This window comes from Amphiura filiformis, chromosome 8, assembly GCF_039555335.1.
Source record: "Amphiura filiformis chromosome 8, Afil_fr2py, whole genome shotgun sequence".
Classification (NCBI taxonomy): Eukaryota; Metazoa; Echinodermata; class Ophiuroidea; order Amphilepidida; family Amphiuridae; genus Amphiura; species Amphiura filiformis.
In genome coordinates, this window is record NC_092635.1 from 10,829,317 (window position 1) to 10,841,735 (window position 12,419).

General features: G+C 38.4%; 3 protein-coding genes across 3 annotated transcripts; all 3 read left to right on the plus strand.

Annotated features, from left to right (window-relative positions):
• The first annotated feature begins 1,040 nt into the window (after positions 1–1,040).
• On the plus strand, positions 1,041–2,105 carry LOC140158467 (uncharacterized). The gene has a single exon (XM_072181561.1). The coding sequence runs from the start codon at positions 1,041–1,043 to the stop codon at positions 2,103–2,105; it is 1,065 nt and encodes a 354-aa protein (XP_072037662.1).
• Positions 2,106–3,709: 1,604 nt separating this feature from the next.
• On the plus strand, positions 3,710–4,774 carry LOC140158468 (uncharacterized). The gene has a single exon (XM_072181562.1). The coding sequence runs from the start codon at positions 3,710–3,712 to the stop codon at positions 4,772–4,774; it is 1,065 nt and encodes a 354-aa protein (XP_072037663.1).
• Positions 4,775–6,370: 1,596 nt separating this feature from the next.
• LOC140158469 (uncharacterized) lies at positions 6,371–7,435 on the plus strand. The gene has a single exon (XM_072181563.1). The coding sequence runs from the start codon at positions 6,371–6,373 to the stop codon at positions 7,433–7,435; it is 1,065 nt and encodes a 354-aa protein (XP_072037664.1).
• The last annotated feature ends 4,984 nt before the right edge of the window (positions 7,436–12,419 follow it).

Here is a 12,419-nt window from a genome sequence, read left to right on the forward strand (position 1 = left end):
TACTGGAAATGAGACTGCGTACTTGACCTGTGGTATGCCAGGGCAGTTATTATTTTAACGGTCATTATACATCATGGACATGTTTTTGCCGAGCCGGACAATGTTGATTTTAGTATTAATACATGAATATAGCATTTTTAAAATCAACAAGCCACCAATCAAATGCAGGTATATGGAGAAATGACTATGCAGACCTACACCATGGGACCTACACATCGGCCAAGTATATCGTTTTGGAATATAATTTATGTATACACTCTCATGACTGTAGGATAGCTGTTGGGATATTACTTCAATATTTTCCAAAAGGTGACATTTGCGGTTGAGTTTTCTTCCATCGGTAATTTGCTATAGGATTATATTGAGCGGTGTCTTTACAAAATGCGAGTGTATGGATATGGATAGTATTCTATGCGGTCGTATAATCCAAACAGGTAGGCCTAGATGTTTGATACTGCAGCCAGTAAGAAGAAACATGGAAACTAACACAACGGCTAAAAGCTATATTTTGGTTGATCCGAATCATTCCTGCCGGCAAGAAGAACTGTCAAGAGCATGAAGCATGGAAGCCTTTGAGATATGCATTATCTCATGATGTGAGCTTAATCAATCATAGTTAATGTATCTCTTTATCGGCCATGTCTAGTACTACACAAGAGATCGAGAAGTTTTAACGTCATAATGATTCTATGGAAACGTTATTAAAACGGTTACGAAACGGTTTATGAAGGTGAGAAAAACGTTATGATAACGTTTTTAAAACGTTTCATGCAAACGTTATTTAAGCGTAATCAAAACTCCACACAATTGCGTTTTTTAAACGTAATAGTGAAACGTGTTTAAAACAAAACTGAAACGTATTATTAACGTTAAAAACGTGAAATGGCTAGCTGGGGGATATACAAGATGCAGAATTGCAATTTCCAGGTTTCGACTGTTTCAGATCTGAATCAAAAGGAAGAGGAATTTGTGTTTTTATAAGAAGTGAGTTGAAGGCTATTAAGGTTGATGACCTGACAGATGAAGCTTTTAGAGAGTCCATGTGGTGCGAAATAAGACTGAAAGATGGTGACAAGTTGTTGTTAGGCTGTATCTACAGAAGCCCAAATTCATCCATGGGAAATAATCAGCAGCTGAATCAACTTATAAACAAAGCATGTACCAGGCAGAACTCTCATCTACTTATAGTTGGTGACTTTAACTTTCCAGAAGTTGACTGGCAGTCATGGACATGTAATGCTGGAGACAGTCACCCCGGTTGGGCATTTCTTGACTGTTTACAGGATAACTTTTTGTACCAGATGGTGGAGTTCTGCACTAGATTTAGACATGGTCAAAAACCCAGCCGTCTTGACTTGATTTTGACCAATGATGAGGCCATGATTTGTGATGTGACCGATAGTAGCCCCTTAGGCAAGAGCGACCATGTGGTGATACATTTTGAGTTAATTTGCTACAAAGACTTCTCTAGCGAGGAATTTGTTGGGCGGTATAAGTATGATAAAGGAGATTACAAGAAGCTGAATGAGGATTTGTCTAGTGTGCAGTGGGAGGAGGAGTTGACCCCATATTCAGTTGATGTAGCATGGAATGTATTTACCAATCTTCTCGGAACAGCAATGGAAAGGAATATACCTAAGACAAAACCACCCAGAGCAAGTAAAGAAGGGAAGAAATGGAAGCCACTATGGATGTCTAATGAAGCCATGAAGAAAGTTAAGAAGAAATATCATGCTTGGAAAAGATATAGTAATACAAGGCAGTACCAGGACTTTGTGAATTATAAGAGAGCTAGGAATGCAGCATCCAAGGAGGTGAGGTTTGCAAAGAAGTCTTTTGAAAAGAAATTAGCTGCTGATATTAAGAAGAATCCGAAGAGTTTCTGGAAATATGTGCGTTCAAAGACTAAGACAAAGACAGGCATTCATGATTTGGAGAAGGAAGATGGTAGTTTTGCACATACAGATGAAGACAAAGCAGAGATTTTGAATAAATTCTTCGCCAGTGTCTTTACTGATGAGGACACTACAGATGTCCCAGATCCAGAGGTGAAAGTTATAGGGAGATACTCTCGGACATTAGCATTTCAGAGGAAGATATTTTGAAGAAATTGAAGAATTTGAACCTGTCTAAATCTCCTGGACCTGATGGTCTTCACCTGAGAATTCTGAAGGAAGCTGCAGAAGAGATATCAAAGCCGTTGCAGATAATTTTCAATAAGTCTATCAAGGAAGGCAAATTACCTAGTGAATGGAAGATAGCGCATGTTACTGCTTTGTTTAAGAAGGGTAAGAAGACATCTCCTGGGAACTACAGGCCAGTCAGCCTAACATCAGTTGTGTGTAAAGTGATGGAAACCATCATCAGAGACCATGTAATGAAGTATTTGGATGAAAGGCAATTACTTAGCGAGGACCAGCATGGCTTTAGGACAGGCCGTTCGTGTGTTACACAATTATTGGAGATTGTTGAGATCTGGACAAGCATGTTAGACGAAGGTGGAGGAATTGATGTAGTTTACCTAGATTTTAAGAAGGCTTTCGACAGTGTCCCCATCAACGACTTCTGAAGAAGTTAGCAGCATATGGTATTCAAGGAAGAGTGTTAAGTTGGATTGAGAGCTTCTTGATGGGAAGACAACAGAAGGTGGTGATTAATGGCAAAGGGTCTACATGGGAGGATGTGGTGAGTGGAATTCCTCAGGGCAGTGTGCTAGGCCCGATCCTCTTTGTGATCTTCATTAATGACTTGCCGGATATAGTAGACGGAAATGTGAAAATATTTGCAGATGATACGAAAGTTTTCACAGCAGTCCATGGTGAAGAAGATTGCAGGTACCTTCAGAAGGATCTTGACAGCTTATGTGAATGGTCAGATAAATGGTTACTGAGATTTAACGTAGGAAAATGTGGTGTCATGCATTATGGCCAGCAGAGTAGTAAACATGTTTACAGTATGCAGGAAGATGGTGTGAGCAGAAACTTAGTTGAGTTGAATGAAGAAAAAGATCTTGGTGTGCTATTTGATCCTTCACTGAAGTTCAGTAAACATGTTGGCCTTATAACATCTAGAGCAAACAGGATTACAGGTGTAATCAAGAGATCTTTTGATTATATGGACAGAGAGATGTTTCAGATTCTCTACAAAACCCTGGTCAGACCACATGTGGAATATGCCAATTGCATATGGCACCCAGCATTTCATAAGGACAGATTGAGTGTCGAGAAAGTACAGAGGAGAGCCACTAAGATAGTCCCTGAACTGATGGAACTCAGCTATGCAGAGAGATTAGAAGCATTGAAGTTGCCATCATTGGCATATAGGAGAGTAAGAGGTGACTTGATTCAAGTCTAAATCACAAAATAATGCATGGCTTCAATGATGTTCGGTTTATGAAGGTGAGAAAAACGTTATGATAACGTTTTTAAAACGTTTCATGCAAACGTTATTTAAGCGTAATCAAAACTCCACACAATTGCGTTTTTTAAACGTAATAGTGAAACGTTTTTAAAACAAAACTGAAACGTATTATTAACGTTAAAAAACGTGAAATGGCTAGCTGGGGGATATACAAGATGCAGAATTGCAATTTCCAGGTTTCGACTGTTTCAGATCTGAATCAAAAGGAAGAGGAATTTGTGTTTTTATAAGAAGTGAGTTGAAGGCTATTAAGGTTGATGACCTGACAGATGAAGCTTTTAGAGAGTCCATGTGGTGCGAAATAAGACTGAAAGATGGTGACAAGTTGTTGTTAGGCTGTATCTACAGAAGCCCAAATTCATCCATGGGAAATAATCAGCAGCTGAATCAACTTATAAACAAAGCATGTACCAGGCAGAACTCTCATCTACTTATAGTTGGTGACTTTAACTTTCCAGAAGTTGACTGGCAGTCATGGACATGTAATGCTGGAGACAGTCACCCCGGTTGGGCATTTCTTGACTGTTTACAGGATAACTTTTTGTACCAGATGGTGGAGTTCTGCACTAGATTTAGACATGGTCAAAAACCCAGCCGTCTTGACTTGATTTTGACCAATGATGAGGCCATGATTTGTGATGTGACCGATAGTAGCCCCTTAGGCAAGAGCGACCATGTGGTGATACATTTTGAGTTAATTTGCTACAAAGACTTCTCTAGCGAGGAATTTGTTGGGCGGTATAAGTATGATAAAGGAGATTACAAGAAGCTGAATGAGGATTTGTCTAGTGTGCAGTGGGAGGAGGAGTTGACCCCATATTCAGTTGATGTAGCATGGAATGTATTTACCAATCTTCTCGGAACAGCAATGGAAAGGAATATACCTAAGACAAAACCACCCAGAGCAAGTAAAGAAGGGAAGAAATGGAAGCCACTATGGATGTCTAATGAAGCCATGAAGAAAGTTAAGAAGAAATATCATGCTTGGAAAAGATATAGTAATACAAGGCAGTACCAGGACTTTGTGAATTATAAGAGAGCTAGGAATGCAGCATCCAAGGAGGTGAGGTTTGCAAAGAAGTCTTTTGAAAAGAAATTAGCTGCTGATATTAAGAAGAATCCGAAGAGTTTCTGGAAATATGTGCGTTCAAAGACTAAGACAAAGACAGGCATTCATGATTTGGAGAAGGAAGATGGTAGTTTTGCACATACAGATGAAGACAAAGCAGAGATTTTGAATAAATTCTTCGCCAGTGTCTTTACTGATGAGGACACTACAGATGTCCCAGATCCAGAGGTGAAAGTTATAGGGAGATACTCTCGGACATTAGCATTTCAGAGGAAGATATTTTGAAGAAATTGAAGAATTTGAACCCGTCTAAATCTCCTGGACCTGATGGTCTTCACCGAGAATTCTGAAGGAAGCTGCAGAAGAGATATCAAAGCCGTTGCAGATAATTTTCAATAAGTCTATCAAGGAAGGCAAATTACCTAGTGAATGGAAGATAGCGCATGTTACTGCTTTGTTTAAGAAGGGTAAGAAGACATCTCCTGGGAACTACAGGCCAGTCAGCCTAACATCAGTTGTGTGTAAAGTGATGGAAACCATCATCAGAGACCATGTAATGAAGTATTTGGATGAAAGGCAATTACTTAGCGAGGACCAGCATGGCTTTAGGACAGGCCGTTCGTGTGTTACACAATTATTGGAGATTGTTGAGATCTGGACAAGCATGTTAGACGAAGGTGGAGGAATTGATGTAGTTTACCTAGATTTTAAGAAGGCTTTCGACAGTGTCCCCATCAACGACTTCTGAAGAAGTTAGCAGCATATGGTATTCAAGGAAGAGTGTTAAGTTGGATTGAGAGCTTCTTGATGGGAAGACAACAGAAGGTGGTGATTAATGGCAAAGGGTCTACATGGGAGGATGTGGTGAGTGGAATTCCTCAGGGCAGTGTGCTAGGCCCGATCCTCTTTGTGATCTTCATTAATGACTTGCCGGATATAGTAGACGGAAATGTGAAAATATTTGCAGATGATACGAAAGTTTTCACAGCAGTCCATGGTGAAGAAGATTGCAGGTACCTTCAGAAGGATCTTGACAGCTTATGTGAATGGTCAGATAAATGGTTACTGAGATTTAACGTAGGAAAATGTGGTGTCATGCATTATGGCCAGCAGAGTAGTAAACATGTTTACAGTATGCAGGAAGATGGTGTGAGCAGAAACTTAGTTGAGTTGAATGAAGAAAAAGATCTTGGTGTGCTATTTGATCCTTCACTGAAGTTCAGTAAACATGTTGGCCTTATAACATCTAGAGCAAACAGGATTACAGGTGTAATCAAGAGATCTTTTGATTATATGGACAGAGAGATGTTTCAGATTCTCTACAAAACCCTGGTCAGACCACATGTGGAATATGCCAATTGCATATGGCACCCAGCATTTCATAAGGACAGATTGAGTGTCGAGAAAGTACAGAGGAGAGCCACTAAGATAGTCCCTGAACTGATGGAACTCAGCTATGCAGAGAGATTAGAAGCATTGAAGTTGCCATCATTGGCATATAGGAGAGTAAGAGGTGACTTGATTCAAGTCTACAAAATAATGCATGGCTTCAATGATGTTCGGTTTATGAAGGTGAGAAAAACGTTATGATAACGTTTTTAAAACGTTTCATGCAAACGTTATTTAAGCGTAATCAAAACTCCACACAATTGCGTTTTTAAACGTAATAGTGAAACGTTTTAAAACAAAACTGAAACGTATTATTAACGTTAAAAAACGTGAAATGGCTAGCTGGGGGATATACAAGATGCAGAATTGCAATTTCCAGGTTTCGACTGTTTCAGATCTGAATCAAAAGGAAGAGGAATTTGTGTTTTTATAAGAAGTGAGTTGAAGGCTATTAAGGTTGATGACCTGACAGATGAAGCTTTTAGAGAGTCCATGTGGTGCGAAATAAGACTGAAAGATGGTGACAAGTTGTTGTTAGGCTGTATCTACAGAAGCCCAAATTCATCCATGGGAAATAATCAGCAGCTGAATCAACTTATAAACAAAGCATGTACCAGGCAGAACTCTCATCTACTTATAGTTGGTGACTTTAACTTTCCAGAAGTTGACTGGCAGTCATGGACATGTAATGCTGGAGACAGTCACCCCGGTTGGGCATTTCTTGACTGTTTACAGGATAACTTTTTGTACCAGATGGTGGAGTTCTGCACTAGATTTAGACATGGTCAAAAACCCAGCCGTCTTGACTTGATTTTGACCAATGATGAGGCCATGATTTGTGATGTGACCGATAGTAGCCCCTTAGGCAAGAGCGACCATGTGGTGATACATTTTGAGTTAATTTGCTACAAAGACTTCTCTAGCGAGGAATTTGTTGGGCGGTATAAGTATGATAAAGGAGATTACAAGAAGCTGAATGAGGATTTGTCTAGTGTGCAGTGGGAGGAGGAGTTGACCCCATATTCAGTTGATGTAGCATGGAATGTATTTACCAATCTTCTCGGAACAGCAATGGAAAGGAATATACCTAAGACAAAACCACCCAGAGCAAGTAAAGAAGGGAAGAAATGGAAGCCACTATGGATGTCTAATGAAGCCATGAAGAAAGTTAAGAAGAAATATCATGCTTGGAAAAGATATAGTAATACAAGGCAGTACCAGGACTTTGTGAATTATAAGAGAGCTAGGAATGCAGCATCCAAGGAGGTGAGGTTTGCAAAGAAGTCTTTTGAAAAGAAATTAGCTGCTGATATTAAGAAGAATCCGAAGAGTTTCTGGAAATATGTGCGTTCAAAGACTAAGACAAAGACAGGCATTCATGATTTGGAGAAGGAAGATGGTAGTTTTGCACATACAGATGAAGACAAAGCAGAGATTTTGAATAAATTCTTCGCCAGTGTCTTTACTGATGAGGACACTACAGATGTCCCAGATCCAGAGGTGAAAGTTATAGGGAGATACTCTCGGACATTAGCATTTCAGAGGAAGATATTTTGAAGAAATTGAAGAATTTGAACCCGTCTAAATCTCCTGGACCTGATGGTCTTCACCCGAGAATTCTGAAGGAAGCTGCAGAAGAGATATCAAAGCCGTTGCAGATAATTTTCAATAAGTCTATCAAGGAAGGCAAATTACCTAGTGAATGGAAGATAGCGCATGTTACTGCTTTGTTTAAGAAGGGTAAGAAGACATCTCCTGGGAACTACAGGCCAGTCAGCCTAACATCAGTTGTGTGTAAAGTGATGGAAACCATCATCAGAGACCATGTAATGAAGTATTTGGATGAAAGGCAATTACTTAGCGAGGACCAGCATGGCTTTAGGACAGGCCGTTCGTGTGTTACACAATTATTGGAGATTGTTGAGATCTGGACAAGCATGTTAGACGAAGGTGGAGGAATTGATGTAGTTTACCTAGATTTTAAGAAGGCTTTCGACAGTGTCCCCCATCAACGACTTCTGAAGAAGTTAGCAGCATATGGTATTCAAGGAAGAGTGTTAAGTTGGATTGAGAGCTTCTTGATGGGAAGACAACAGAAGGTGGTGATTAATGGCAAAGGGTCTACATGGGAGGATGTGGTGAGTGGAATTCCTCAGGGCAGTGTGCTAGGCCCGATCCTCTTTGTGATCTTCATTAATGACTTGCCGGATATAGTAGACGGAAATGTGAAAATATTTGCAGATGATACGAAAGTTTTCACAGCAGTCCATGGTGAAGAAGATTGCAGGTACCTTCAGAAGGATCTTGACAGCTTATGTGAATGGTCAGATAAATGGTTACTGAGATTTAACGTAGGAAAATGTGGTGTCATGCATTATGGCCAGCAGAGTAGTAAACATGTTTACAGTATGCAGGAAGATGGTGTGAGCAGAAACTTAGTTGAGTTGAATGAAGAAAAAGATCTTGGTGTGCTATTTGATCCTTCACTGAAGTTCAGTAAACATGTTGGCCTTATAACATCTAGAGCAAACAGGATTACAGGTGTAATCAAGAGATCTTTTGATTATATGGACAGAGAGATGTTTCAGATTCTCTACAAAACCCTGGTCAGACCACATGTGGAATATGCCAATTGCATATGGCACCCAGCATTTCATAAGGACAGATTGAGTGTCGAGAAAGTACAGAGGAGAGCCACTAAGATAGTCCCTGAACTGATGGAACTCAGCTATGCAGAGAGATTAGAAGCATTGAAGTTGCCATCATTGGCATATAGGAGAGTAAGAGGTGACTTGATTCAAGTCTACAAAATAATGCATGGCTTCAATGATGTTCAGAAAGAGGCTTTATTTGTGTTGGCTAAAGAAGGGAGAACAAGAGGCAATAGTATGAAAATTCAGAAGAGGCATTCAAGACTCAGCTTAAGGTCAAATTCATTCACCCAAAGAGTAGTAACTCCGTGGAATAAGCTCCCGGACGATGTAGTAACAGCCAAATCAGTCAACGAATTCAAGAATGGTGTCGACGCGGCTCTCTCCAAGTGGTACAACAAGTACACATATGGAATTGGACCCGATTGGCAGCAGAAGTCAGTTTACTAACTCCTTCTCATTTATTAGGCTATGCAGTGTAATTTAGATGTTTAAGGTGGGCATTTTATAGGCTTTTTATAGCCTCCATCAGAGCCCGAGAAGACAGGTGAATACAGGTGAATAAAAAAGTTTGCCTGACTCAGACTCAGAGGATATTTGCATGCAACAATGTGTGTTTCTGAAATACCAATAGCAAATTTCCCGAGCAATCTGTTCAGACCTTCCATTGGTGATGAGATGTACAGAAATGAAAAGGCTCTTACCTGGTGAGTATTTCATTATAGTCTGTCACCATGATCATGTGTAATCATGGCTGTAAGGTATAGACACCGATGATTGTACCGATATGGTCATGGCATTGTGATATGGATATCGAAGCAGGTCAACGAAATGATCTAGTAACTATGTTTATGTTTAGATTACAGTTGCATAGATACATCTATATGTAGCAATGAAGACAAATTTTTGTGTGTAATTTAAGCGAGGTAGATAGCATCTGATCCACATATTTATTACAAATAAAACAGGTTATTGATCGATGATGGAAACAGAGAATTAAGAAATGAAATATACAAAATTGTATTTTCTATTGGTACATTTCTTCATCTTTTTAAGAACATAAGCTTCTGTGAATGATATGAATATTTCGATGGTTCATTTTCTCCAATAACAGCCTTCTCTCTTGTTATACTGCCCGATCTTATGTTTAGGAGTATTTAGTGAAAAATTTGCTCAATCTAGACCCGGAATCTAAATCTAGATCACCTTATAAAAATGTCATATGTTCAACGTTGGAAGAGTTTATTAAAAATACCGACCGACATCCAGAGTATAATGGTGACCAAGATGCCGACGACCATGACTATAAGCCTTTTGAAAGTGACGATGGATCATACATTGTGTTTTCCTAGCTGTAGGTTCTTTTATCTTACGACACAACAGAATTGATACACTCGTTTATGTCTCCATTAACGCTCTCCTTCAAAGTCGGTGGCGCTCTTTGAAGTTTCGGTTTCAGGTTCTCTATGGGCACTTCCTGTGGAATGTCGAAGCCAGGGTATTTTGTGACAAATAAAAGTAATGCAACAAAGGAGCAAATAATATTATTTTCTGACAAATAGAGACAAAATAAATTACATAACTTTTCAAGAATGTCTTATTTCACCTCAACAGCTACTTCAGTTGAAAACATTGCGTAAATATTCTTATCACGGCTTGGTCCAATTGATTGCTACCTTGATAAAAATGAAACGTAAATGCCGATGGCTTTCTCAGTTTCTGCCCCTTCGGCATGTCTAGACCTGGGTGATTATGCTGCACAAACCAGATTTCGTCATGAGGAAAAGATTAAAATCGAATTCCTCATAATACCCCAGCTGATTGCGAGCAGATTATAACATTATCCGGTACTTATGTACGGATCTATATGATGGGTAATACGATCATATTTGGTCAAAACATAAACCCTATCTATGGTGGCCCTAAACCACATATCGTAGAGGGAAAATAATGACATCTTTCATGTGATATGGTAACACCGTCATCATTAAAATGGGAGTCTCCCTAAATTGTTTTTGAAACCGTGATTAAAATATAACCAGGAAGAAAGAACAGTAAATTATCCTTATTACCTCCCTGCCTCTTTGCATTGCTGAAGTGTAACTGCACAAGTTGCAATTATCTTTGCTAATGGAACGCACTTTGAAAGGCAAAACAGAGCTAACATTTAATGAATTGTTGAGATACATCTTGCCAACGAGCAATGTGTAAATACGTTTTATGATGATTTAAATATGTGAATGTGAATGTGATGTTTCAATTTGCCGTAATACTTTTTATAAACAGTAATTATGGTAATATAATTTTGGTTACCATTTCATAAACTTGTAAAGGAAAAACTGCTAATAAAATGAGCTGTTTTTCAGAAAAGCGCCAAATACCAATCTTTATCCTAAATGTTCAAACATTTGGAAAAAATTGGCGGTTTATTTGTCTCAAAAATAGTTATAGTTGGAATCCATCTCGTTTCTGAAAATGTTAACTTTTATATACTCATCATCATCAGATATAATACAAAACAATGTCTAAAAGTCTTCACTTTGAGTGATCCTGAAACCTTCAACACTAACCCCATGTTGTAACTACATGCTCACATAATGGGTATTGAACAACACCTTTATTCTTAACACACAAAACATGCAATTGGATACCGCAGTACACTTGACTGCCTTCGAGTGGGCAAAAAACTGTAGGAGGAAAATTTACGAAGAACACGTGATAGACATCTAATGTTCGCCATTTTGAATTAAGGAAGATTACCCATGGCTTTAGATTGTCATCTCACTGCAGACTTTGTCTTGAAGGCGTTGGCTCTTGATCTATTAAAGCCCTTCTCAATTTAGTTTGTATTTCCGATAAAAACACGATGTCCTTCGAATTTAAGTGAAGGTACCGTGACCTTCAATACATCCAGGGCATTGCTTTCAACAATCTTGAACTGTAGCCACTATGTCATTTAGTCGTCTGTCAGTAAGTGCTACTGTCAGTAACAATTGCATTTAGCATTTGTTGACTTTTATAAAAATTGAATATGTTCATGGTTATAGACCGGTCTGAAAAATAAAATCGTTTTTTGAATTGTTACAAAATAATAAAACTTTAAAAAGTTTTATTATTTTGCAACAATTCAAATAAATTATATCACAAGCTCTTACACTATAAAGCAACCTAATTTCTGTTATATTCAAGACACTGGACGTGATAATATTATTTGGGTAAAAAGTTTAATAACTAGAATAAATTTGTATAACCCAAGTTGTGCTCCAGTGAAGACTTTTATTATTTGTGACAACAAGTTTAAGAGTATCAGTTGAATGACCTTTACTACCGTTTTCCCAAAACATTAGCGTGACGTCATTCCGACGCGTTGGCAAGACAGATATTTTCACCAAAACGTAAAGTAAAGTCACACTAATGATACGATCCGAATCCTCGGTTATAGTTAAAAATCACACAGTTTTATCAAAACATGTGGTGAAAGGATATTTTCCGTTTTCATATCATTAAAAAGGATGAGGAGTAAGGGTCCGAAGTATGAAGGTGACAGACAAATTACATTGAAAAAAGCAAACAAATTCCCTTAAAATAAAACATGAAATTTGTCTGCTGTAATTGTTTTTAGCTCGCTTACGTATATGTTTCCTAAGGTTCTATAATATATTTTCCAAAGACTTATGATATTAGTCCTTTACTTTAAAGACATTATTTTTATGCCCCAACTTATCAACCATCGTCATCTTTTGTTGTCAAAATATGGCGATTTATATTCTTAGAAATAAATTATTCTTTGGCTCTTGAAACACGCAAATTCAAATTGAAAGAAGAAGATAAAGTAATCCGTACGGAGACACCTAATCTCATTTTGCCAACATCATTATAATGCCTGAGGA

Bases quoted from the DNA above. Each gene is read 5' to 3' on its own strand.
- LOC140158468 (XM_072181562.1), top strand. From the start codon at position 3,710: ATGTGGTGCGAAATAAGACTGAAAGATGGTGACAAGTTGTTGTTAGGC.
- LOC140158467 (XM_072181561.1), top strand. From the start codon at position 1,041: ATGTGGTGCGAAATAAGACTGAAAGATGGTGACAAGTTGTTGTTAGGC.
- LOC140158469 (XM_072181563.1), top strand. From the start codon at position 6,371: ATGTGGTGCGAAATAAGACTGAAAGATGGTGACAAGTTGTTGTTAGGC.